The 27,895-nt window shown below is 41.1% G+C and overlaps 1 protein-coding gene across 1 annotated transcript in view; it reads left to right on the top strand.

Annotated features, from left to right (window-relative positions):
- LOC128645133 (mitotic checkpoint serine/threonine-protein kinase BUB1 beta) overlaps nt 1-27,895 on the top strand; it is a 170,741-nt gene that overhangs the window by 62,346 nt on the left and 80,500 nt on the right. The window contains exons 12-13 of the mRNA XM_053697906.1: nt 21,915-21,967; nt 23,120-23,183. Of these exons, the coding sequence (XP_053553881.1) occupies nt 21,915-21,967; nt 23,120-23,183 (117 nt within the window). The remainder of the gene's footprint in view (nt 1-21,914; nt 21,968-23,119; nt 23,184-27,895) is intronic.

The following is a 27,895-nucleotide window of genomic DNA, read 5'->3' as shown; positions in this document are numbered from 1 at the left end:
ATCTGCATTTATAGATTATTTTTTACAGCCTTATGCACAAAATTCCAAATCATATCTAAAAGACACCACCAGTGTACTTAATATCATCAAACAATTTGAATGGGAACCTGATTTTTTATGGGCTACCATGGATGTTACATCATTATATTCCATAATTGACCATCAAAAAGGCCTAACAGCCATCAAATGGAAACTAACCCAAGATCCCAATTTATCTGAAAAAATGTTAGATTTTATTTTGGCAGCCATAGATTTCATGTTGACCCATAATTTTTTCTGGTTTAATGATTCACAATATCTACAAATTTGTGGTACCGCCATGGGCACCAGGTTCGCCCCCAGCTACGCCAACATTTATATGGACCATTTTGAACATCTTTACGTATGGTCCAATGACGTAGCTGGGGCGAACCTGGTGACATGGCGGAGGTACATCGACGATGTCCTCTGTATCTGGAGGGGAAATATAGAAAACTGCCAACAATTTGTTAATGATTTAAATAAAAATGACATGAACATCATATTGACCCCAGAAATAAACAACACCAAAGCAATCTTTTTAGATTTGTCCATCACAACCGTTGATGGACATATACATACAAAAACACACTTTAAGGAATGTGATGCAAATACATACATCCAACATGACAGTCAACATCATCCATCATGGTTAAAGGCTATCCCCAGAGGACAATTCCAACGTATTAGGAGAAATTGTGATAGAATAGAAGATTACGAGGAACAATCATTACTACTTAAAAAGAGATTCTTGGAAAAAGGCTACTCTTCAAGCAGTCTTGAAGTAGATAGACAATTAATTAAAAATCAGGATCGTAATTTAATTTTGGCAAAACATAAAATCACTACAAATAAACAATCCTCTTTCCCCAGATTCATTACAACATTTAATTCAGGGCACCATCAAATTAATAAAATCATTAAAAAACATTGGCACATTTTACATAATGATGAATTCTTAAGTAAAATTATACCTATCAAACCTCAAATCACATATAGAAGAGGCAGTAATTTTAAACAAAAGTTGGCCCCTTCTTTAATTAAAGGTATGGCCCCCAAACCACCTTTAAGTATATCTAACTTACAAGGTTTTTATACATGTGGAAAATGTAAAGGTTGCAATTATACAAAAAGAACTCATAAATCTTTTACTTCCTTTGTAACAGGCAAGACCTATATAATTAAACATTTCATTACATGCAAGACTCAAAATGTTATATATTTATTGCAATGTAACTGTCAGATCCAATATTTAGGACAAACTACCAGATTTCTTAAGACCCGTATTTTAGAACACCTCAATAAAATAGAGAAGAGACATGAGGATCATGGTGTCCCTTTACATTGCAATACTTGTACCAAATTCGATTTTAAGAATTTTTCATGGATAGGAATAGAGAAGGTAACCACCCACTGGAGAGGAGGACATTTAGAAGATGAGTTAAACAAGAGAGAATTATGGTGGATTCACACACTAAGAACTTACAACCATTGGGGGCTAAATAAAGACATTCGAATAGCAGCTTTTATCTAAACTAGTTTCACTAGGGATTCGATAATCTTTAAATATATGGTCAAATACATGAAGTAATCGTTTACCACTATCAATAGTTCATCGGTTAGTTACTGAGTCCACACATATCATTATTATTATTAATATTGAGTCTACACACTTTGATTCAACCTTTATATTTTTACATCATATTTTTATTTCATTTTATTTATATTTTTATTTTCATATTTTTATTCCTTCTTATTCATTTATTTATTTCACTTTACCCATTTTTAATCTAAGCACATTATGGATGTAAATATCCATAAAAGTAAGTAAGATAATTTTTTTCACAAACTGTATTTCACAATTTATTTTTAGATAATGTTAGGAAAATAACAATTTTTCACTATCAAATTATGGATGTAAATATCCATAAAAGTAAGTAAGAGAATTTCACACCTGTAATCTCACAATCTACATTCTATATAAGTTATGAAAATAACAATTCCTTTCACATTAAATTTAAACTAAATAGCACCAAATATTTAATACCTTTAAACCACACACATAACTCCACAAATTTTAAATATCCTTTAATGCAGTTATTCTTTCATGCTATTGAGAAGCTTTTATTCCTACAAAGTTACTGTAAAACCGTTAGATATAAGGTCATTATTCTTATCCATATGTGAGCAGAACGGACACTGCCGCTCTCTTTAATTCTCTCAAAAGGTTTTATACTATAAATAAAACTTCGCAAAGTTCTTTTTATGTGACTAGAATTGATATTGCTGTCTTTAACATGTTTCAAAGTCCTTATAGTGTAAACATCATTGCACAAACTTTTTATGTCATCGGGTTGTATGTATTTTTAAAGTTGCCGTAAAACTGCTAGATAAAATGCAACCATTTTGTCATTACATGTGATTGGAATGGATACTGCCGCCTCTCTGTTTTTTCTATTCATAGAATGTTAAACCTTAAATCCTCATATCGGCACATTTGGTTAAAGCCACGAGAAAGGACGTTCTTACAGATTGGTCAGAAATAACACGTGACTAACGAGCCCACGCGATGTCATAGATCAACGGAGAACTTTTTAACATCATGGGATTGGCTAAAAGAATCACGTGACTTTAAAGCGGACCTTAAAGGGAACTTAAACTCAAAGAATACTCGAATGGGGACTCAATTCAACTCTGTCTTTCTATTGGATAAAAATTCGAAAGAATTTACTGATTGGTCATTTCCTATTGTACATGTTTATGCCGAACCAAATACAAAATATTACATTTTAAAGTTTAATTAAGCGACATAAAAAGATTTAACAATGTTAAGAATAAGGTTGGGCCTAAACATTCAGTTAGAAATTGTATTTTTATTTTTATTTTTGTTTCATGTGAGTCCAATTTCCTGCCACAGACAGGAAATTGGAACATTGATACACCTGTATAAAATCCGGCTACATTGTCACAGCATTATACAAACTGTTACTTGTTTTTATTGTCTTTTATTGCTCTTGAAAAAGACGCTTGAGCATTGAAACGCGTAGAGCTACAATAAACCACTTTTTTATCTCTTATATTTGAATTACTTTCTCTGTGACGAGCCGGACTTGCTTTTTTGGATAAGTAAGTTACTACTTGTTTTTTCAACTTAAAGTTATTACTTTACTGCTGATGAGGTTCTAATCCTTTTCCAGCCCTGTTGAAAACCACCTTGTTGTTTCCTTTGGAGAGGGACATACCGCAGAGGGATATACCATAGAAGCAGGACTCACATTACTTAAGGAGTGAGTATATTGCACATTATTGCAACAGATTTAACTTGCACATCAAGTCCATTTCTATCTATCATTAGAAACTAACTATTCTGCAAGACCAGCGCCATCCATTTCGTTTTGTCTATTGCTTATACAGTCCTTGGGGAGAGACTGAGGAAGGGCAGCGGTCACTTCATTTAACAAGGAGAGTATTGTTTTTTTAGCACATTGTGTTGAGCATATTTGTTTTCTGTTAACATCTACTTGTTTGCCACACACATTTTTGTACATGTCATCCTGTCCACCTTGGTCTCTGCCTCTGAGACAGGACCTTCTAATTCAGGGTCCTTTCAAACATCAAAATGTAATTTCTCTGAAGCTGACTGCATGGAAATTGAACGCTTAATCAAAGCGTGGATTTTCGGAGCCAGTAATTGATACCTTAATACAGGCTAGGAAACCTGTTACCAGGAAAATTTACCATAAGATATGGCGTAAATACTTACACTGGTGCGAATCCAAGAGTTACTCATGGAGTAAGGTTAGGATTCCTAGGATATTGTCTTTTCTACAAGAAGGTTTAGAAAAGGGTTTATCTGCAAGTTCTTTAAAGGGACAGATCTCAGCTCTGTCCATCCTTTTACACAAACGTCTGTCAGAAGTTCCAGACGTTCAGGCTTTTTGTCAGGCTTTGGCTAGAATTAAGCCTGTGTTTAAGACTGTAGCTCCACCGTGGAGCTTAAACTTAGTTCTTAACGTTTTACAGGGTGTTCCGTTTGAACCCCTTCATTCCATTGATATCAAGCTATTATCTTGGAAAGTTCTGTTTTTATTGGCTATTTCCTCGGCTCGTAGAGTCTCTGAGTTATCAGCCTTACATTGTGATAATCCGTATCTGATTTTTCATTCAGATAAGGTAGTTCTGCGTACTAAACCTGGGTTCTTACCTAAGGTAGTCACTAACAAGAATATCAATCAAGAGATTGTTGTTCCATCATTGTGTCCTAACCCTTCTTCAAAGAAGGAACGACTTCTGCACAATCTAGATGTAGTCCGTGCCCTGAAATTTTATTTACAGGCAACTAAAGATTTTCGCCAAACTTCTTCCCTGTTTGTCGTTTATTCTGGACAGAGGAGAGGTCAAAAAGCATCTGCTACCTCTCTATCTTTTTGGCTTCGTAGCATAATACGCTTAGCCTATGAGACTGCTGGACAGCAACCTCCTGAAAGGATTACAGCTCATTCTACTAGAGCTGTGGCTTCCACTTGGGCCTTTAAGAACGAGGCCTCTGTTGAACAGATTTGCAAGGCTGCAACTTGGTCTTCTCTTCATACTTTTTCCAAATTTTACAAATTTGACACTTTTGCTTCTTCGGAGGCTGTTTTTGGGAGAAAGGTTCTTCAGGCAGTGGTTCCTTCCGTATAGAGATCCTGCCTGTCCCTCCCGTCATCCGTGTACTTAGCTTTGGTATTGGTATCCCATAAGTAATGATGACCCGTGGACTGACTACACTTAACAGGAGAAAACATAATTTATGCTTACCTGATAAATTCCTTTCTCCTGTAGTGTAGTCAGTCCACGGCCCGCCCTGTTTTTTAAGGCAGGTCTAAATTTTTAAATTATACTCCAGTCACCACTGCACCCTATAGTTTCTCCTTTCTCGTTTGGTTCTCGGTCGAATGACTGGGTGTGACGTAGAGGGGAGGAGCTATATAGCAGCTCTGCTTGGGTGATCCTCTTGCACTTCCTGTTGGGGAGGAGTTAATATCCCATAAGTAATGATGACCCGTGGACTGACTACACTACAGGAGAAAGGAATTTATCAGGTAAGCATAAATTATGTTTTCTCCACTCTCTGGCTTAAACGCACTGCTATCCCGCTTGAGGATAGTTTGTTGTTTAAAGTGCTCATGGATAAGAACCTGGAAACTCTATTAAGAAAAATGTTCAGCATACAGGATATTTGTTTCAACTGTCAGCGGCTGTAGCTGCGGTTGCGGGAGCGGCTACCTACTGGTGTGACTCCTTATCTGATTTGATCGAGGTGGAGGGTCCCCTCAACGAGATCCAGGAAAGAATTAAGGCCTTAAGGGTAGCTTATTCTTTTATTTGTGATGCAAATATGCAGATTATTCATCTGAATGCTAAGGGTTCAGGTTTTTCCGTCCTAGTCTGTTGGGCACTCTGGCTGAAGTCTTGGTTTGGGGACATGACTTCAAAATCTAGACTTCTTTCCCTCCCACTTAAGGGAAAGATTCTTTTTGGTCCAGGCTTGGACTCAATCATCTCTACGGTTATGGGAGGCAAGGGTGCCTTTTTTACCGCCAGATAGGAAGAACAGGCCTAAGGGACAAGGTCTTAATTTTCATTCCTTTCGTTTGGATAAATCCCAACGTCAGCAACACTCTGCAAATCCTGAGCAGTCCAAGGGAACTTGGAAGCCGACTCAGTCCTGGAATAAATCCAAGCAGAACAAGAAGCCCGCCAGGTCAAAGTCGGAATGAAGGGGCGGCCCCCGATCCGGCTCTGGATCTGTTAGGGGGCAGACTGTCACTCTTTTCAGAAGCTTGGTTTGGGGACGTGCAAGACCCATGGGTTCTGGAGGTCCTTGCTCAGGGATAAAGGATAGGTTTCAAGTCTCATCCTCCCAGGGGCAGATTCCTCTTATCAAACCTGTCTTTAAGGCCAGAAAATAGAGAGGCTTTTCTAGGGTGCGTGAGGGATCTCTCCTCCCTGGGGGTCATTGTGCCGGTACCGCCAGCAGAGAGAGGTCGGGTTTCTTCTCAAACCTCTTTGTGGTCCCAAAGAAGGAGGGTACTTTTCGCACTATTCTGAACCTAAAGTGTTTGAACAAATTTCTATCTGTCCCCTTGTTCAAGATGGAGACAATAAGGTCCATTCTTCCCTTAGTTCAGGAAGGACAGTTCATGACCACGATAGACCTGAAGGATGCATACCTTCACGTCCCTATACACAAGGAACATGTCAAGTTCCTAAGATTTGCGTTGCTGGGCCAGCACTTCCAGTTTATTGCACTTCTGTTTGATCTAGCTACTGCCCCAAGAGTTTTTACGAAGGTTCTGGCTCTGCTCGCAGTGGCCAAAACCAGAGGGATAGCAGTGGCGCCTTACTTAAATGATATTCTGGTTCATGCACCATCCTGTCGTCTGGCAGAGGACCACTCGGAAGCCCTTCTTTCTCTTCTTCGTTCTCATGGATGGAAGATAAACTTAGAAAATAATTCTCTTATCCCCAGTACCAGGGTGGAATTCCTAGGTACGATAATAGACTCCATATCCATGAGGATATTTCTTACAGACCAGAGACGTAAGAAGCTAGCTTCCAATTGTCTTGCCCTCCAGACCTCTTTAAGGCCCTCTGTGGCTCGGTGTATGGAGTTAATTGGTCTCATGGTGTCCTGCATGGACATCATTCCTTTTGAGAGGTTCCATCTAAGACCTCTTCAGTTGTGCATGCTGAGACAGTGGAACGGCGATCATTCGGATCTGTCTCTACAGATTTCTCTGACAACCGGTCAAGAGAATCACTCTCCTGGTGTCTCTGTCCAGATCACCTGTTTCAAGGGACATCCTCCTTGAGACCATCCTGGAAGATTGTGACTACGGACACAAGTCTCTCGGGATGGGGAGCCGTTTGGGGTGCCAGGAAGGCACAGGGCCTGTGGTCTCACAAGGAATCTCTCCACCCTATCAACATCTTGGAACTTCGAGCGATCTTCAATGCTCCTGAAGGCTTAGCCTATTCGGGGTTCGTCCTAGTTTATCAGATTCCAACCAGACAACATACAGGCTTACATCAACCATCAGGGGGGGACAAGAAGCTCCCTAGCAATGAGGGAAGTATCTCGAATTCTGGAATGGGCGGAGGCTCACAACTGCTCGCTGTCTGCGATCCACATTCTGGGTGTGGACAACTGGGAAGCGGATTTTCTCGGCAGACGATCCTTTCATCTGGGGGAATGGTTTCTCCATCCCGAGGCGTCCTGGCTCAATGCCAAGCTACCCAGATATGGGTCGCGGTCCAGGGATTCTCAGGCGGAGCTAATAGATGCTTTAGCAGTGCCTTGGAGCTTCAGTGTGATCTACATTTTTCCACCATTACCACCTCTCCCTTGTGTAGTGGCCCGCATCAAACCGGAGCAAGCATCAGTGATTCTAATTTCTCCATCGTGGCCGCGGAGGATGTGGTTCGCGGATCTGGGGGGGATGTCCTCATCTCCTCCATGGAGGTTACCTTGTCGCATGGATTTGCTGGTGCAAGGTCCTTTTGTTCATCAAAATCTAGATTCTCTGAGGCTGACTGTGTGGAAATTGAACGCTTAGTCCTAGCCAAGAGAGGTTTCTTGGATAGGGTTATTGATACTCTCATTCACGCTCGTAAGCCGGTTACTTGCCATATCTATCATAAGGTGTGGAGGACCTATTTATTCTGGTGTGAAGAGTATGGATTCCCTTGGCATAAGGTTAGGGTTTCCAGAATTCTTTCTTTTCTCCAGGAGGGTCTGGAGAAGGGCCTTTCTGCTAGCTCCCTTAAAGACAAATTTCGGCCCTGTCTGTTTTACTGCACAAGAGGCTTGCTGAGCTTCCAGATGTCCAGTCCTTTGTTCGGGCCCTGACTAGAATCAGGCCTGTGTTTAGATCTAGCGCTCCTCCTTGGAGTTTAAATCTGGTTGTTAAGGTTTTGCAGAAGGCTCCGTTTGAGCCTATGCATGTAGCTGACATTAAATTACTGTCTTGGAAGGTTCTTTTTCTACTGGCTATTGCTTCGACACACAGAGTATCTGAGATGGCTGCCTTGCAATGTGAGCCCCCTTACCTAGTATTCCATGCTGATAAGGCTGTTCTTCGTACTGGGTTGGGTTTTCTTCCTAAGGTTGTTTCAGATCGTAACATTAATCACAAGATTGTGGTTCCTTCTTTGTGTCCTAATCCTTCTTTGAAAGAGCGGTTGCTTCATAACTTGGATGTGGTTCGGGTCTTGAAGTTCTATCTCCAGGCTACGACGGAGTTTACAGACTTCTTCTTTGTTTGTTGTCTATTCTGGGAAGAGTAAGGTGCAGAAAGCCTCGTCCACCTCCTTGTCATTTTGGTTGAGGAGCATTATTCGCTTAGCTTATGAGACAGCGGGACATAAACCTCCTCAGAGGAATAAGGCTCATTCAACTAGAGCTGTGACTTCCTCTTGGGCCTTCAAGAATGAGGCCTGTATGGAGCAGATTTGTAGGGCGGCTACCTGGTCCTCCGTATATACCTTTTCAAAATATTACAAGTTTGCCGTTTTTGCTTCAGCTTTTGGGAGAAAAGTTTTGCAGGCTGTGGTGCCCTCAGAATAGGGTCCGCCTCTCTTTTTACCCTCCCTTTTTCATTCCCTGTCCTCTAGAGCTTGGGTATATGTTTCCCACAAGTAGGGAATGAAGCCATGGACTCTCCTCATACAGAAGGAAAGGAAATTATCTGGTAAGCATGATTTGTTTTTACATAAAGGTTTGATTTTTAGAATAATTATTTTTCCAATTATATCAGAAAATTACTATTCATACCATTAGAAATACATAGATAATTATGAAATTATTGTGAGGTGCACTATCTTCAATTTAATAGGTTAAACATTGCTATTTGAGCAATTTTTCAGCTGTATTTTATTAGAAGAAGAAAATGATCTTTGCCTTAAAGGGACACTAAACCCAATTTCTCCAACATAGATGTGTCCGGTCCACGGCGTCATCCTTACTTGTGGGATATTCTCTTCCCCAACAGGAAATGGCAAAGAGCCCAGCAAAGCTGGTCACATGATCCCTCCTAGGCTCCGCCTACCCCAGTCATTCTTTTTGCCGTTGCACAGGCAACATCTCCACGGAGATGGCTAAGAGTTTTTTGGTGTTTAAATGTAGTTTTTATTCTTCAATCAAGAGTTTGTTATTTTAAAATAGTGCTGGTATGTACTATTTACTCTGAAACAGAAAAGAGATGAAGATTTCTGGTTGTAAGAGGAAAATGATTTTAGCAACCGTTACTAAAATCGATGGCTGTTTCCACACAGGACTGTTGAGATGAATTAACTTCAGTTGGGGGAAACAGTGGGCAGACTTTTGCTGCTTGAGGTATGACACATTTCTAACAAGACTTGGTAATGCTGGAAGCTGTCATTTTCCCTATGGGAACCGGTAAGCCATTTTCTTAGTTTAGTATAAGAATAAAGGGCTTCACAAGGGCTTTAAAGACTGGTAGACATTTTTCTGGGCTAAAACGATTACTTTATAAGTATATTTAGTGGATTATAACTATAAATAGTTCTTTTAATCTTGGGGATGTATTAAAAAAAAACGGCAGGCACTGTATTGGACACCTTTTTCACTGGGGGCCTTTTCTAGTCATAGGCAGAGCCTCATTTTCGCGCCACTAATGCGCAGTTGTTTTTGGAAAGCAAGGCATGCAGATGCATGTGTGAGGAGCTAAGAACCACTGAAAAAGCTTATTGAAGGCGTCATTTGGTATCGTATTCCCCTCTGGGCTTGGTTGGGTCTCAGCAAAGCAGATACCAGGGACTGTATAGGGGTTAAATGTAAAAACGGCTCCGGTTCCGTTATTTTAAGAGTTAAAGCTTTCAAATTTGGTGTGCAATACTTTTAAGGCTTTAAGACACTGTGGTGAAATTTTGGTGAATTTTGAACAATTCCTTCATACTTTTTCACATATTCAGTAATAAAGTGTGTTCAGTTTAAAATTTAAAGTGACAGTAACGGTTTTATTTTAAAACGTTTTTTGTGCTTTGTTATCAAGTTTATGCCTGTTAACATGTCTGAACCATCAGATAGACGATGTTCTGTATGTTTGGAAGCCAAGGTTCCTCCCCATTTAAATATATGTGATGAATGTGACATAAATCAAAGTAGGGACAATGATGCCACTGATAATGATGTTGCCCAAGATAATTCCTCAAGCGAGGGGAGTAAGCATGGTACTGCATCATCCCCTTCTGTGTCTACACCAGTCTTGCCCACACAAGAGGCCCCTAGTACATCTAGTGCGCCAATCCTTCTTACTATGCAACAATTAACGGCTGTAATGGATAATTCTATTAAAAACATTTTGTCCAAAATGCCCACTTATCAGAGAAAGCGCGATTGCTCTGTTTTAGATACTGAAGAGCATGAGGACGCTGATGATAATGGTTCTGACATACCCTCACACCAATCTGAAGGGGCCAGGAGGGAGGTTTTGTCTGAGGGAGAAATTTCAGATTCAGGAAAAATTTCTCAACAAGCTGAACCTGATGTTATTACTTTTAAATTTAAATTAGAACATCTCCGCGCTCTGCTTAAGGAGGTGTTATCTACTCTGGATGATTGTGACAATTTGGTCATTCCAGAGAAATTATGTAAGATGGACAAGTTCCTAGAGGTCCCGGTGCCCCCCGATGCTTTTCCTATACCCAAGCGGGTGGCGGACATTATAAATAAGGAGTGGGAAAGGCCCGGCATACCTTTTGTTCCTCCCCCTATATTTAAGAAATTATTTCCTATGGTCGACCCCAGAAAGGACTTATGGCAGACAGTCCCCAAGGTCGAGGGGGCGGTTTCTACTCTAAACAAACGCACTACTATCCCTATAGAAGATAGTTGTGCCTTCAAAGATCCTATGGATAAAAAATTAGAGGGTTTGCTTAAAAAGATGTTTGTTCAGCAAGGTTACCTTCTACAACCAATTTCATGCATTGTTCCTGTCACTACAGCAGCGTGTTTCTGGTTCGAAGAACTAGAAAAGTCGCTCAATAAAGAATCTTCGTATGAGGAGGTTATGGACAGAGTTCAAGCACTTAAATTGGCTAACTCTTTTATCTTAGACGCCACTTTGCAATTAGCTAGATTAGCGGCGAAAAATTCAGGTTTTGCTATTGTGGCGCGCAGAGCGCTTTGGCTAAAGTCTTGGTCAGCGGATGTGTCCTCCAAGAACAAATTGCTTAACATCCCTTTCAAGGGTAAAACGCTGTTTGGCCCTGACTTGAAAGAGATTATTTCAGACATCACTGGGGGAAAGGGCCACGCCCTTCCTCAGGATAGGTCTTTTAAGGCTAAAAATAAGCCAAATTTTCGTCCCTTTCGCAGAAACAGACCAGCCTCAAATTCTACACCCTCTAAACAAGAGGGTAATAGTTCTCAAACCAAACCAGCCTGGAGACCGATGCAAGGCTGGAACAAGGGTAAGCAGGCCAAGAAACCTGCCACTGCTACTAAAACAGCATGAAGTGTTGGCCCCCGATCCGGGACCGGATCTGGTGGGGGGCAGACTCTCTCTCTTTGCTCAGGCTTGGGCAAGAGATGTTCAGGATCCTTGGGCGCTAGAAATAGTTTCTCAAGGTTATCTCCTGGAATTCAAGGAACTACCCCCAAGGGGGAGGTTCCACAGGTCTCAATTGTCTTCAAACCAAATAAAAAGACAGGCATTCTTACATTGTGTAGAAGACCTGTTAAGAATGGGAGTGATTCATCCTGTTCCATTAGGAGAACAAGGGATGGGGTTTTACTCCAATCTGTTCATAGTTCCCAAAAAAGAAGGAACATTCAGACCGATTTTAGATCTCAAGATTCTAAACAAATTTCTCAGGGTTCCATCGTTCAAAATGGAAACCATTCGAACAATTCTTCCTACCATCCAGGAAGGTCAATTCATGACCACGGTGGATTTAAAGGATGCGTATCTACATATTCCTATCCACAAGGAACATCATCGGTTCCTAAGGTTCGCCTTTCTGGACAAGCATTACCAGTTTGTGGCACTTCCATTCGGATTAGCCACTGCTCCAAGGATTTTCACAAAGGTACTAGGGTCCCTTCTAGCGGTGCTAAGACCAAGGGGCATTGCAGTAGTACCTTACTTGGACGACATACTGATTCAAGCGTCGTCTCTGTCAAAAGCAAAGGCTCATACGGACATTGTCCTAGCCTTTCTCAGATCTCACGGGTGGAAAGTGAACATAGAAAAAAGTTCTCTGTCCCCGTCAACAAGAGTTCCCTTCTTGGGAACAATAATAGACTCCTTAGAAATGAAGATTTTTCTGACAGAGGCCAGAAAATCAAAACTTCTATGCTCTTGTCAAGTACTTCATTCTCTTCTTCCTTCCATAGCGCAGTGCATGGAAGTAATAGGTTTGATGGTTGCGGCAATGGACATAGTTCCTTTTGCACGAATTCATCTAAGACCATTACAACTGTGCATGCTCAGACAGTGGAATGGGGATTATACAGTCTTGTCTCCGACGATCCAAGTAGATTAAAGAACCAGAGATTCACTCCGTTGGTGGCTGAACCTGGACAACCTGTCATAGGGAATGAGTTTCCGCAGACCAGAGTGGGTCATTGTCACGACCGATGCCAGTCTGGTGGGCTGGGGCGCGGTCTGGGAACCCCTGAAAGCTCAGGGTCTATGGTCTCGGGAAGAATCTCTTCTCCTGATAAACATTCTGGAACTGAGAGCGATATTCAATGCTCTCAAAGCTTGGCCTCAACTAGCAAAGGCCAAATTCATAAGATTTCAATCAGACAACATGACGACTGTTGCATATATCAACCATCAGGGGGGAACAAGGAGTTCCCTGGCGATGGAGGAAGTGTCCAAAATAATTCAATGGGCGGAGAATCACTCCTGCCACTTGTCTGCAATCCACATCCCAGGAGTGGAAAATTGGGAAGCGGATTTTCTGAGTCAGACTTTCCATCCGGGGGAGTGGGAACTCCATCCGGAAATCTTTGCCCAAATAACTCAATTATGGGGCATTCCAGACATGGACCTGATGGCGTCTCGTCAGAACTTCAAGGTTCCTTGCTACGGGTCCAGATCCAGGGATCCCAAGGCGACTCTAGTAGATGCACTGATAGCGCCTTGGACCTTCAACCTAGCTTATGTATTCCCACCGTTTCCTCTCATTCCCAGGCTGGTAGCCAGGATCAATCAGGAGAGGGCTTCGGTGATCTTGATAGCTCCTGCGTGGCCACGCAGAACTTGGTATGCAGACCTGGTGAATATGTCATCGGCTCCACCATGGAAGCTACCTTTGAGACAGGACCTTCTTGTTCAAGGTCCATTCGAACATCCGAATCTGGCTTCACTCCAACTGACTGCTTGGAGATTGAACGCTTGATTTTATCAAAGCGTGGGTTTTCAGATTCTGTCATTGATACTCTTGTCCAGGCTAGAAAGCCTGTAACTAGGAAAATTTACCATAAAATATGGAAAAAATATATCTGTTGGTGTGAATCTAAAGGATTCCCATGGAACAAGATAAAAATTCCTAAGATTCTATCCTTTCTACAAGAGGGTTTGGAGAAAGGATTATCTGCAAGTTCTTTGAAGGGACAGATTTCTGCTTTATATGTTTTACTTCACAAAAAGCTGGCGGCTGTGCCAGATGTTCAAGCTTTTGTTCAGGCTCTGGTTAGAATCAAGCCTGTTTACAAACCTTTGACTCCTCCTTGGAGTCTCAATTTAGTTCTTTCAGTTCTTCAAGGGGTTCCGTTTGAACCCTTACATTCCGTAGATATTAAGTTACTATCTTGGAAAGTTTTGTTTTTGGTTGCAATTTCTTCTGCTAGAAGAGTTTCAGAGTTATCTGCTCTGCAGTGTTCTCCTCCTTATCTGGTGTTCCATGCAGATAAGGTGGTTTTGCGTACTAAACCTGGTTTTCTTCCGAAAGTTGTTTCTAACAAAAACATTAACCAGGAGATAGTTGTGCCTTCTTTGTGTCCGAATCCAGTTTCAAAGAAGGAACGTTTGTTACACAATTTGGATGTAGTTCGGGCTCTAAAATTCTATTTAGAGGCTACAAAGGACTTCAGACAAACATCTTCTTTGTTTGTTGTTTATTCTGGTAAAAGGAGAGGTCAAAAAGCAACTTCTACCTCTCTCTCTTTTTGGCTTAAAAGCATCATCCGATTGGCTTATGAGACTGCCGGACGGCAGCCTCCTGAAAGAATCACAGCTCACTCCACTAGGGCTGTGGCTTCCACATGGGCCTTCAAGAACGAGGCTTCTGTTGATCAGATATGTAAGGCAGCGACTTGGTCTTCACTGCACACTTTTACCAAATTTTACAAATTTGATACTTTTGCTTCTTCTGAGGCTATTTTTGGGAGAAAGGTTTTGCAAGCCGTGGTGCCTTCCATCTAGGTGACCTGATTTGCTCCCTCCCATCATCCGTGTCCTAAAGCTTTGGTATTGGTTCCCACAAGTAAGGATGACGCCGTGGACCGGACACACCTATGTTGGAGAAAACAGAATTTATGCTTACCTGATAAATTACTTTCTCCAACGGTGTGTCCGGTCCACGGCCCGCCCTGGTTTTTTTAATCAGGTCTGATGAATTATTTTCTCTAACTACAGTCACCACGGTATCATATGATTTCTCCTATGCATATTCCTCCTTTACGTCGGTCGAATGACTTGGGTAGGCGGAGCCTAGGAGGGATCATGTGACCAGCTTTGCTGGGCTCTTTGCCATTTCCTGTTGGGGAAGAGAATATCCCACAAGTAAGGATGACGCCGTGGACCGGACACACCGTTGGAGAAAGTAATTTATCAGGTAAGCATAAATTCTGTTTTTTTTCTTTCAATAAAGGTAAATTTAAGCCTCCAATAAACAAGCGCTATCCATAGTGCTGAACATAAAATGGGCTGGCTGCTAAGATTTACATTCCTGATTTTAAAATAAAGATAGCAAGAGAAAGAAGACAAATTGACAATAGCAGTAAATTAAAAAGTTGCTTAAAATATCAGGCTCTATCTGAATCATAAAAGAAAAAAATTGGGTTCAGTGTCCCTTTAATAATAATTTAAATTGTTTTATTTAAGTGAAGAAAAATAGTCAATACCTTAATAACTATTTTAAATACTTTTATTTTAAATAAAAAAAAAATAACATTATAGGTTTTGCTTTCATTTGTACTGCTTGCCCCTCCCTCCTCACTCTTAGCTCCTTGTGCAGATCTATTCCACTCTAAACAATCTACTATTCAGTGAGCATCTTGAAACTTGTGGGTTGATTATGTGTACATAGATTTGTAGGGGAACAATGGGATTAAAGTCTATTTCTTAACTCTGTATGTTTATTTTTGTTTTTAACATTTTTGTTTTTTTTGTTTTTGTTTTTTTTGTTTTTGTTTTTATTTTTATTGAGGTTAGAATAGTTTATACACAACAGTCTCATCAACCAAAATACAGATCACAACATAGGTTATACTGACATGACATGACAGTCCGGGCACCTCATTTTTCTGTACATTTAATAGTTTTGCAATGTCCCCAGACAGACGGGTCCAATCAAGGGACCAAAAACTGAATAAAGCCTTAGAGGACATGTTATCAGAGAAAATAGTAGAAAATAGGACTTCAGTGTATATGTATTAGAAACGGGCTGAGGACTAGACATATGTTATCAACATAAGGGCAATATCAGATATGGTCAGTAGATAAAAGTGAGGTCTCAGAACGGTCCTCAGTAATTATAAGCTTACTTATATATTAACACCGAACAATGATAGAATTACAAACAGTGATAAACTATTATCTTGGATAATCTTCAGGGAACTAGGAAATCCTAACCACAGTTAAATTTCCTATATTGTAACCCCGGGAGCCTTTATATATGAATACAGGGGAAATCTTAGTCATGGCTCTACGGGTTGGGCAGAGACTCCTTAACTCTGCCAAAAAGAAGTGCAGGGGAGGGAAGTTCCTCCCTAACCGCACAGATTTGGTGGGGGGGGGGCGGAGGATAAGCCAGAAATAGTATATTTTGTCTTTGCTAACTTACATACCTAACAATTAAGTCCACCCTATGCTTGATATGAGATTAATAAGGAAAGTCTATATATATATATATATAGCCATTTCTCAAAGGTTCACAAGAGAAATTATATTCTTATAGGCATTAATTATTATTAACTATAAGATAAGTGTATAACCTGAACATAACTTAACAAAACAAAATAGCAAAATGCCAGTACTGTTATCATCTGGATCAGGGCATTTTGATGGGGATCATGTTTTCTAAGTGCATGGCAGAGTTATAACGGTAGTCAGAAAGAGCAACCTACTAGTAATATATAGCAGTAGTACTGGAGAGATCTATTAATCTATGTGGAGTTGGGGCCATAATACACATCAACAGTGAAGTGGTGTGCCCGGTGACCCCCCCGCCCCCATCATACCATATCAGAGATCTGGTCCAAGGACTGCAGCATAGGAAAAATAAGATCTCACCCCTCCTGTAGCATGCCATAGTTATTTCTAATACCCCCAGATCTAGAGCAATAATACAGATGAATACATTGTTACATAAAGATGTCTGTCAGGCATATGGCCTAAGATACGCAGCTGACTAGGAAGCATACCTAATAGAGTTACAAATATAGGGTCTGGTTAATTACAGGGCTTGTGTTATCATGAGATCAGTGCACAAAAATAAGAGGAAACACATCTATCTAATAACTAAGTAACGCAGTATAGCATAGTAGGTGTATAGAAGCTGCACTGGCTTTCAGTCAGACCTCCCTGTTTATATGCATATCCATTCTTTTTGCAGAGCAGACCTATACACCAGGCAGTAAGAATATAGTCATATACAGGAATTGACATTAGGGTACAAGATATTATGGAGCCCTATATAGGCATCAACTTCTTTAGGTGGTTGAAGTACATATAATATAACTCACAAGAGGATTTAATTGCAAAGTCCACACATTGTCAGACAAAAATCTTCATGAGTGCAGATGTCTCAGTTACGAATACTAGGGAGTAATTCAATAACTCCAAACTTCCAGCTCAGCCAGGAGCGTATAAGGACCTTGCTGCATACTACCACCCCTGGCTTTCGCTGCCCCAGCAAACTGTCACCCAACTCCAACTTTCATGCAGGCGCGGCCAGATTCTCCAGGGCCCAGAAAAGCCCCCGTGTCCGTGTTAGAATAGTTGCACTGCATGTCCAGGCTGTGTAAAAGGAGTGCCCACCTGACAGAATAATGAGCCTTGGAATTTGCAAGCTCCTGATCGGACCGGGCCATGACTTTTTCCCCAAGCATCGCAGGGACCTCATCTGCATTGTACCCCACCTCCACTTCCTCCCGTAGGTTCACGGAGCTCTCAACCAGCTCCCGATCTTCAGCCGCAGTTCCCGGAACAGAGGGACATGGTGAGTGGCTGTTGCTTACATTAGCTGGGGCGGGCTCTCGAGGGTAGATTGGCTCCGGTATAGAGTACTCGATGGTGTTCCCCTGATCCACAATCATGTGCTTAGATGGAGCCACAACCGCTCCCCCATATGGCTCAGCTCTTTCTTCCTCTACATCTCGGCGTGTGATCAGTGAAAAGAGCCGGTCCAGCCTACTATGAATGTAGCGCTCATACTCCTCAAAGAGGGCTAAGATAGCTGCGCGGGAGCCCTCCATGTTGCGCTGCCCCGTAGCTAGGCCCCAGTAAGTCTCCCTGATCGTGTACTGTGAGTATAGCTCCCGGGTCTTCTTCAAATCTTCACCTCAGGCTCTTAGAGAGCGATTCAGAGTCAATCTGTCACTTTATATGGGCTAGCTGGTCCAAAATAACTGTTGAAAACCACACTTAAGCCAGGAGCCTCAGCTATGTGCGTCCAGAGACTTTGGCGGCTTGCTCCGCCCCCTCCCTTTTTAACATTTTTGCTGCGATGAAGAGGCATGCTATTATTTTCCAATGGCATGGAGAGTCCACAAATCCATTTTAATTACAAGTGCTTATTAAACTCCTGGCCACCAGGAAGAGACAAAGAACAACCCAGCAGAGCTGTTAAATATCACTCCCATTTCCCATAAACCCCAGTCATTCTTTGCCTTTACATCCGGGAGGATGTGCGAAGATGGTGTCTGAAGAAAATCAAGTATTTAATCCTTTAATGGGTAGTTTCCCTGCAAGCAAGGATTGGGGCAATGCTGTGTCCATGTAATACTCTTTAGTAAGAGTAATGGTGGCTATTATTAGGCTAATCCCTCTATAGAAAACCAGGGTTGGTTACTCTGTTTTTCTTGTATCTTCAGGAACCTGTCAGCGGTCGGATGAGGCTGACAGACCTGGTTGTGCTGTGACTGCTCCACAGCAAAGTCCTTTTTTTATATATATTTCACAGAAGGACTGGGACATTCAGGGACCTAGTGGGATCTGTTACCTTCAGAAGGGGTTAGTATTTCAGATATATATATATATATATATATATATATATATATATATATATATATATATATATATATATATATATATATATATATATATATATATATATATATATATATATATATAATTTATTGCCGGGCTTTTCTACACATTGCCAAGGCTGCATGGTGTGTGGGAATGGGGTGTCATGGTGACATTATTTCTCCCACTTTATATCCCTGTACAGTCCATATTTAAAGGGCCATAATACCTAAATGTTTAAACACTTGAAAGTGATGCAGCATAGCTGTAAAAAGCTGATTAGAAAATATCACTTGAACATCTCTATGTAAAAAAGAAAGATATTTTACCTCAAAAGTTCCTCAGTAGCCACCTCCCATTGTAAAGGATTTCTAAGCAGCATTTTAGTGTGTTTGTCCTGGGACATCTGAAGGGACTAGCATCGTGCACTCTCATATTATTTCACCAATTAGGTAAAGGAAGCTTACTATGAAATCTCATGAGAGTTAAGTCAAATCTCATGAGATCACAGTAAGAGTTCATGACCTCAGCACTGCTGATGCTGATTGGCTGCTGTTCATTTCTTCATTTTTTTTATTTTTTTTACCTGCAGCTGGGAGCAGCTGAGTATAACTTTTTACACAGAACTTACTCTGCTGAGCTGAGGAAATTGTGAGGTAAAATATCTTCCTCTTTTACATAGAGATGCTCAGGTGATATTTTCCTGTCAGCTTTTTACAGTTATACTGCATCAGTTTCAAGTGATTTAGCATATGAGTATTATGTCCCTTTAAGTATTTTTGGAATGCTATCTGTGTGGGGGCCCAGTATTTATTTGTGGCGCAGTTAATGTGAGTGCCTGCTATTATAGCCAGTTACTGCCTATTAGGTTTTCCCCTCTTTAGCTAGCAAGAGTTTAGTGCCGCTAAGAGTTAGTCTTTGTGTAAATTGTGTTTGCACATATCTATTCATATTTCTTTTTTTCTAAGGGGAACCACCAATGTGGGTGGAGGCATTAGAACCGCTCTGTTGGTTTACGGTGGCCAGTATCTGAAGGAGGAATACTTTTATTGGATATTATGGGCGCTTGCTGTTTAAGAGCAGTTAGTATTGTGCTCTACCCAGCCTTCAAATGTTTTTTTCTTTTAACGCTTTATACTGTGTGAGATCCGTAGGCTGTGAATAGGTCTATGCTGCCTTTCCTCAGGTTGGTGCCACTGGGGAGATTGACTTCATATTTCAGTTTTCTCAGTGATTCAGCGCTAAGGTTATGACTGTTGCCAGGATGTTAATCTTTTCACTGAGGGATCTCAAGTTTTTCTGTCTGGATATAGCGACACTCGCTAGTTTTGAGTTGTACCTTTTATGTGTATCCCCTTATTTCTTACAGAGTTTTTTTTTTTTTTTTTAAAGGGACAGAATTGTAGTAGAACCTGTACATAAGGTGCAGGTAAAAGGTTAAAATTTATTGTGCTTCTCCGGTTCTGGCGGGGTTAAGATGGCCCCCAGAGTTTTTTTTGGCGCAAATCCTTCCTATGTAATGTCCGCGGAAGGAGTCTAACTTTTATGTGCCCTATTTTTCCCACTGTGCCAGCGTGTCACACTCTCGGTGCAGCGCTTTATCGGCTCCTCCTTCTTGAAGATGTATTTTCCAACAAGCAATCTGACGATCCTTTCTTTAAGGGTTATGGATAGTAGCCCTTCCGTTCATCTGAACCTCAAATCCTTATGTCGGCTCTAAGAGCGCTTCTGGCAGTGGCCAGATCTGAGGGTATTGTGGTGGTTTCTTACCTGGACAATATATGGTTCAGGCCCCATCTTTTCTTTTACTTTAGCTAGAGCCCATAGGGAATTTCTGGTGTGTGTTTTCTCCATTCTCGCATGTGTAAGAGGAATCTGGGAAGGAGTTCCTTGGTGCCAGACACCATGGTTTTGCCTTTTTGGGGACGATCATATTCTCTATCTCCATGAAGATTTGCTTATCGGAAGCCAGAAGGTTCAAACTTCTTGCAACCTGTCTTTCTCTTCAGTTTTATGTCTGCCTATTGGTGGCTTCCATGGATATTTTTTGTTTGATTGCTTCCATCTGAGTCTTTTTCAGTTATGCTTGCTCTGTCAATGGAACGGGGACCTCTCTCAGAGGACATTAGACATCCGGATTAGAGAGTCTTTGCCCTGGTGGCTCTCTCAGGACGATCTGTCAGGCTTCATGACGCCTTCTTGGGAGATTGTGACCTCGGACGCCAGCCTTTCGGGCTGAGGAGCAGTTCCTTTGGAACTCAGGATATTTGGACTCAGAAGGAGTCTACCCACCCTTTAAATATCCTAGAGTTGAGAGCAGTCTTCTATGCTAGAAGTTCCTTAGCTAGGAAGGAGGTGAATCGCATTCTTCGGCGAGCAGAGCCTCAATATTGTCTCTCTACTGTTGTCCACCTCCCTGGGGTGGTTTGCTGGAAATCAAATTATCTCTGCAGACAGATTTTTCTTCCAGGTGAGTGAGTGAGTCCTTCATCCGGAAGTATTCCCCATGATAACCTTTAGATGGGGAGTTCCGGAGTTGGATCTAAGGGCGTCTCGTCTATCCGCAAAGCATTCAGAATACGGATCAAGATCAAGGGATCCGCAAGCAGCTCTGGGGTTCCATGGGTCTAATTTACCTGTTTCCTTTATACTGTATATAAATTAAGCCACCCTACATTTGAGTTATTTTAACAAACAAGTAACTGCTTTTAATATTAATTATTCAGATAGAACCTACAATTTTAAACAACTTTCCAATTTTCTTCTATTATCAAATTTTATTTGTTTTCTTGTTACCTTTTTGCTTTTCAACAAAGGATAAGTTCATGAGTGTGCACATATCTTCAGCACTATGGGCTTGATTTATCAAGCAGTGGTGGACAGGGGCGTACATATGCGCCCCTGTCTGCCGCAGCTTGCCTCTAGCAGGCTCAGTCCTGAACTTATCCTTTGTTGAAAAGCAGAAATTCCGCTGCCGGAATTCAGCATTGCAAAAGAGCGCTATTTTACGCTCTTGTGCTACGCCACCTCCTGCCCGCGCACAGCCATTCACGCACGGGCAGCAGCAGTCAATCTCCGCGGTCGGACGAGACCGGGGAGATTAAAATTCCACCCAAGAGGTGGAGTAGAGGTTAGGGAAGCAGCGGTCTGATGACTGCTGCTTGATTGCAGTCGTAGGGGGGCGAAGGCAGGGGAAACCTTTGATAAATTGACCACCATAATTTGGCAGCAGTTTTGCAAGTGTTATACATTAGCAAGTGCACTAGATGGCAGCACTATTTCTTGTCATGTAATGCTCCAGACAGATATCTCTTCAACAAAGCAAACTGTATAATATAAATAAATTGGAAACCAATGTTGGGTTTCATGTCCCTTTAAGTATTGTGACAGTTATCATTTCCTTTATAGAACAGGATGTCTTTTGGAACAGAATGTGCAGCAGGACCAGCCCTGCTCTTTGGGTAAGTTTAATGTTAATGCCTTCATAACTGTTAGCGCTACTGATCTATCTGTCTTTACTGTAACTGTGCTGTTTGAGAGCAATTGTTTTTTAAGTAGATAACATTTTTTTCTAGTACATTTTAAATTAAAAGTAGTACGCTTGGTGATTAAAGGGATAGAATGGTGAAAATTGAAATGTGCACGGGTGCATTACACTTTTAAATAGAAGTATTTTTGCAGCATACTTCTATTAAAAAAAGTGATTGAATTAAAGGTCATTACTGTTTTTTTGGGGCAGCATACACACATATGATATGAGTGCCCCTTGCACCAACATTAAAACACCGCACCATAGAGAGTCAGCAGCAGCTTGTATGACGCAAACTAAGTCTTCGCTGATGCTATACACGCCAGCTCTATGGGCAGACATGCATTTGAATACTGGTGCACAGGCCCTTACGGCATATGTGCATATGCAGTTTGAAAAACAGTAATAACTTTTAGAAGCATTTTTTGCTAATGGAAATATATTGCAAAAATGCTTTTATTTAAAAGTTAAAAGCACTCATGCACATTTCAGTTTTGACCTATCTATCCCTTTAAGAAAGCATGGGGCATGTCATTCCTTTTTAGAAAGTAGAATATCATGTTTTAAACTATATAATGGCTAATATAGATAAGGTGCTTTTGGTGCTTTGCCATTGTCCAGATGGACGGAATCACATTTGATAGAAAATGTAGCATCTGCTGGTAGTCCTTTGCATGAAAGAGATTATTGGTGAAATATATTTGTAAAGACTTGCAGTGACATACTTTTTTTTAAGTACCACTGAACTATAACCAGTCTATAGAGTGGTGGTGGGCAACTAGCTGGCTGTTCTTGTGGGCCCCTCTTCCTGTCCTCTGGAGTAAGGTATAACCTACTGTTATCTCCAGAACATACATTTGTACTAATTTAAGCCCTAGACCTCTGCACTGACTCTGCATTGCTAATTATGTTGCTTATCATGGAATTTAACGTTTCATTTTGCTTTAGCACAAGTTAAAAACAATTTGTAACCCACTTGAGGAATTAGAAGATATAAGCTGGCCTTTAGTGGGAAATTGACGTCTGTTACTGCTATAGAGGTTGCATCTGATCTCAACTGATTTTTTGTTTCCCTCTTCACTAGGTTTCGCTTCTGATACGCCTTTTACCATTTTTGATGAATCTGCGTCTGAAACTGAGCTAACCAGGTATAGGGGTTCTTTGTTATAGTATACACCTGTAAAAAAAAACTAATATTTTCGTATTTCTATAATACTTGTTAAAGTCTCCACATATTAATGTGACATTTTAGTGGAGAAATATAATTCATAAGAACATGTCATTTTGGACTACTTGCCCTAGAGCATTGTGTTTAACCCCCTCAAATGGGTTAAACATATAAAGTCTTGTTTGGGAACTGCAGGTCAGAGCAGGAAATAGCCAGTGAGCCAATTGACAGCAGCAGGCACACTAGCCAGCCACTCAATTTTGGAAGCTGCCATGCTTGTCTGTCCTGAGCGGGGCTTTTTCTATGTGTTTAACCTCTTTGTGGTGGTGTTATGAACAAGTCATTTTTCCACTACAATATCCCTTGTTCAAACATAGGAAACCCAGTCATCAAGTTGGAGACATGAACTAGAGGTTTTGAAAAAAGAAAAGCATATTATGAACTAGAGGTTGTCTTCCTCTGCATAGTGCAAGAAGAGCGTAAGGCTATGTCACTTCTGCCGTCGATACCCCAGAACAGTTATTAAATATAGATCAGACACCCTCTGCTTACATTAGAGTATATTCTGAAACAGAGTGGGAAACGAGTATATAGGTCACATGCTCAGATAATAACAAAAAGATTGGTTGATTTAAATAAAAAGGAAATAGAATTTTAGATAACCAGTTTTATCTAGATTACCACTACCAATCACTTGTTTATTTAACAGTGAATGTATGACCCTATGCTTTAAAGGCTGTTAAAATGAATCTTAGAGCATTTTAAAACATTTGGGAGGTGTATTGACAAAACATTTTGTAACTGATTTAGGAATATTTATTGTGATATTATAGACAATAAATATTTATAAATATTGCTTCTATATAGTAATAATAATAATATTGACACAAATATTTCTGTGCAGCAGGGCAAACCAATGATACTGGCCAGGGGGGCTGAACTGTTTTGTCACCTAGCATAATTGAGATATATAGATATATAAATCAGTCCAGTTTACAGCTGGAAACATTAGCTAAGTAACCCATATGACTATCATTTAAAGGGAAATGAAACCCAACATTTTCTTCCATGATTCAGATAGAGAATACAGTTTTAAACAGCATTCCAATTTACTTCTATAATCTAATTTTCCTCATTATTTAGGTATTCTTTGTTGAAGAAATAGCAGTACACATGGGTGAGCCAATAACACGAGGCATCTATGTGCGCCACCAACCAGCAGCTACTGAGCAAATTTAAACATGCTTTTAAACAAAGGATATCAAGAGAATTAAGCAAATTTTGATAATAGAAGTTAATTGGAAAGTTGTTTAAAATTGCATGATCTTTCTGAATCATGAAAGAAAATATTTGGGTTTTGTGTACCTTTTAGATTCTATAACTAAAAGAAATATATATCCTTGAAAAAGGTCCACAATTCATCACCAACTACATGATGAATCCATGTGTGAGATTTTTGTGCCTGTATTAGGAAAACCCAAAGCCGTGTTGCATTGTTCAGCTAGAGCAGTCCAGCAGATGTTTCTATGATAATTTTGAGAACAAAATTGTGTGCCCAAAGTTTAACAGATAAAGACTGTAAACATGAATGAGATTTACAGAGGGGACTGTAACTATAGTTTGCGGAGCAGAGTGTCAGGCAGCCTGGCACACACAGCACCCTCATACATTCAACCACATGAATTGCACTCGGATTCACTGTGAAATACTCGCTAATGCAATCAATACATTTGCTGTCACGTGTAGCCATAATTAATTTATTTTCTCATTAACCTCACTTACACTGCTAAGACACACAGGGACACTGTTCAGAAACATTGTCAAACTTAAATTACCTCTAAACTTGATTTGGGCACTAACATACATTAAACAATGTAATTCTCACAATAATGCACCTGAATTGAACAAGCTCACTACCACACATGTAGATTTAATGCTCACACTCATTGCCCTACCCAAACTAACTAGTCTTGGACACAGAGGGTGGAAGAAAAGAAGAGATATTTCTCCAACATTGGTGTGTCCGGTCCACGGCGTCATCCTTACTTGTGGGATATTCTCTTCCCCAACAGGAAATGGCAAAGAGTCCCAGCAAAGCTGGTCACATGATCCCTCCTAGGCTCCGCCCACCCCAGTCATTCTCTTTGCCGTTGCACAGGCAACATCTCCACGGAGATGGTTAAGAGTTTTTTTGGTGTTTAAATGTAGTTTTATTCTTCTATCAAGTGTTTGTTATTTTAAAATAGTGCTGGTATGTACTATTTACTCTGAAACAGAAAAGGCAGTGGAATGGGGATTATACAGACTTGTCTCCGACGATTCAAGTAGATCAAAAGACCAGAGATTCACTCCGTTGGTGGCTGACCCTGGACAATCTGTCACAGGGAATGAGCTTCCGCAGACCAGAGTGGGTCATTGTCACGACCGACGCCAGCCTAGTGGGCTGGGGCGCGGTCTGGGAATCCCTGAAAGCTCAGGGTCTATGGTCTCGGGAAGAGTCTCTTCTCCCGATAAACATTCTGGAACTGAGAGCGATATTCAATGCTCTCAGAGCTTGGCCTCAACTAGCAAAGGCCAAATTCATAAGGTTTCAGTCAGACAACATGACGACCGTTGCATATATCAATCATCAGGGGGGAACAAGGACTTCCCTGGCGATGAAAGAAGTGACCAAGATAATTCAATGGGCGGAGGATCACTCCTGCCACTTGTCTGCGATCCACATCCCAGGAGTGGAAAATTGGGAAGCGGATTTTCTGAGTCGTCAGACATTCCATCCGGGGGAGTGGGAACTCCATCCGGAAATCTTTGCCCAAATAACTCAATTATGGGGCATTCCAGACATGGATCTGATGGCGTCTCGTCAGAACTTCAAGGTTCCTTGCTACGGGTCCAGATCCAGGGATCCCAAGGCGACCCTAGTAGATGCACTAGTAGCACCTTGGACCTTCAACCTAGCTTATGTATTCCCACCGTTTCCTCTCATCCCCAGGCTGGTAGCCAGGATCAATCAGGAGAGGGCCTCGGTGATCTTGATAGCTCCTGCGTGGCCACGCAGGACTTGGTATGCAGACCTGGTGAATATGTCATCGGCTCCACCATGGAAGCTACCTTTGAGACAGGACCTTCTTGTTCAGGGTCCATTCGAACATCCGAATCTGGTTTCCCTCCAACTGACGGCTTGGAGATTGAACGCTTGATTTTATCAAAGCGTGGGTTTTCAGATTCTGTAATAGATACTCTGATTCAGGCTAGAAAGCCTGTAACTAGAAAAATTTACCATAAAATATGGAAAAAATATATCTGTTGGTGTGAATCTAAAGGATTCCCATGGAACAAGATAAAAATTCCTAAGATTCTATCCTTTCTACAAGAAGGTTTGGAGAAAGGATTATCTGCAAGTTCTCTGAAGGGACAGATCTCTGCTTTATCTGTTTTACTTCACAAAAGACTGGCAGCTGTGCCAGATGTTCAAGCATTTGTTCAGGCTCTGGTTAGGATCAAGCCTGTTTACAGACCTTTGACTCCTCCCTGGAGTCTAAATCTAGTTCTTTCAGTTCTTCAAGGGGTTCCGTTTGAACCCTTACATTCCGTAGATATTAAGTTATTATCTTGGAAAGTTTTGTTTTCGGTTGCAATTTCTTCTGCTAGAAGAGTTTCAGAGTTATCTGCTCTGCAGTGTTCTCTGCCCTATCTGGTGTTCCATGCAGATAAGGTGGTTTTGCGTACTAAGCCTGGTTTTCTTCCGAAAGTTGTTTCCAACAAAAATATTAACCAGGAGATAGTTGTACCTTCTTTGTGTCCGAATCCAGTTTCAAAGAAGGAACGTTTGTTACACAATTTGGACGTAGTCCATGCTCTAAAATTCTATTTAGAGGCTACTAAAGATTTCAGACAAACATCTTCCTTGTTTGTTGTTTATTCTGGTAAAAGGAGAGGTCAAAAAGCGACTTCTACCTCTCTTTCCTTTTGGCTTAAAAGCATTATCCGATTGGCTTATGAGACTGCCGGACGGCAGCCTCCTGAAAGAATCACAGCTCACTCCACTAGGGCTGTGGCTTCCACATGGGCCTTCAAGAACGAGGCTTCTGTTGACCAGATATGTAAGGCAGCGACTTGGTCTTCACTGCACACTTTTGCCAAATTTTACAAATTTGATACTTTTGCTTCTTCGGAGGCTATTTTTGGGAGAAAGGTTTTGCAAGCCGTGGTGCCTTCCATTTAGGTGACCTGATTTGCTCCCTCCCTTCATCCGTGTCCTAAAGCTTTGGTATTGGTTCCCACAAGTAAGGATGACGCCGTGGACCGGACACACCTATGTTGGAGAAAACAGAATTTATGCTTACCTGATAAATTACTTTCTCCAACGGTGTGTCCGGTCCACGGCCCGCCCTGGTTTTTTAATCAGGTCTGATGAATTATTTTCTCTAACTACAGTCACCACGGTATCATATGGTTTCTCCTATATATATTTCCTCCTGTCCGTCGGTCGAATGACTGGGGTGGGCGGAGCCTAGGAGGGATCATGTGACCAGCTTTGCTGGGACTCTTTGCCATTTCCTGTTGGGGAAGAGAATATCCCACAAGTAAGGATGACGCCGTGGACCGGACACACCGTTGGAGAAAGTAATTTATCAGGTAAGCATAAATTCTGTTTTTTCCCTACTCTCCAGCTTTGTGGGTCGTTTTTGC

Source organism: Bombina bombina, chromosome 1 (genome assembly GCF_027579735.1).
Source record: "Bombina bombina isolate aBomBom1 chromosome 1, aBomBom1.pri, whole genome shotgun sequence".
In the NCBI taxonomy this organism is placed as follows: domain Eukaryota; kingdom Metazoa; phylum Chordata; class Amphibia; order Anura; family Bombinatoridae; genus Bombina; species Bombina bombina.
The sequence above is the reverse complement of the archived record's forward strand: the minus strand, read 5'-3'. Positions and strand labels throughout refer to the sequence as shown.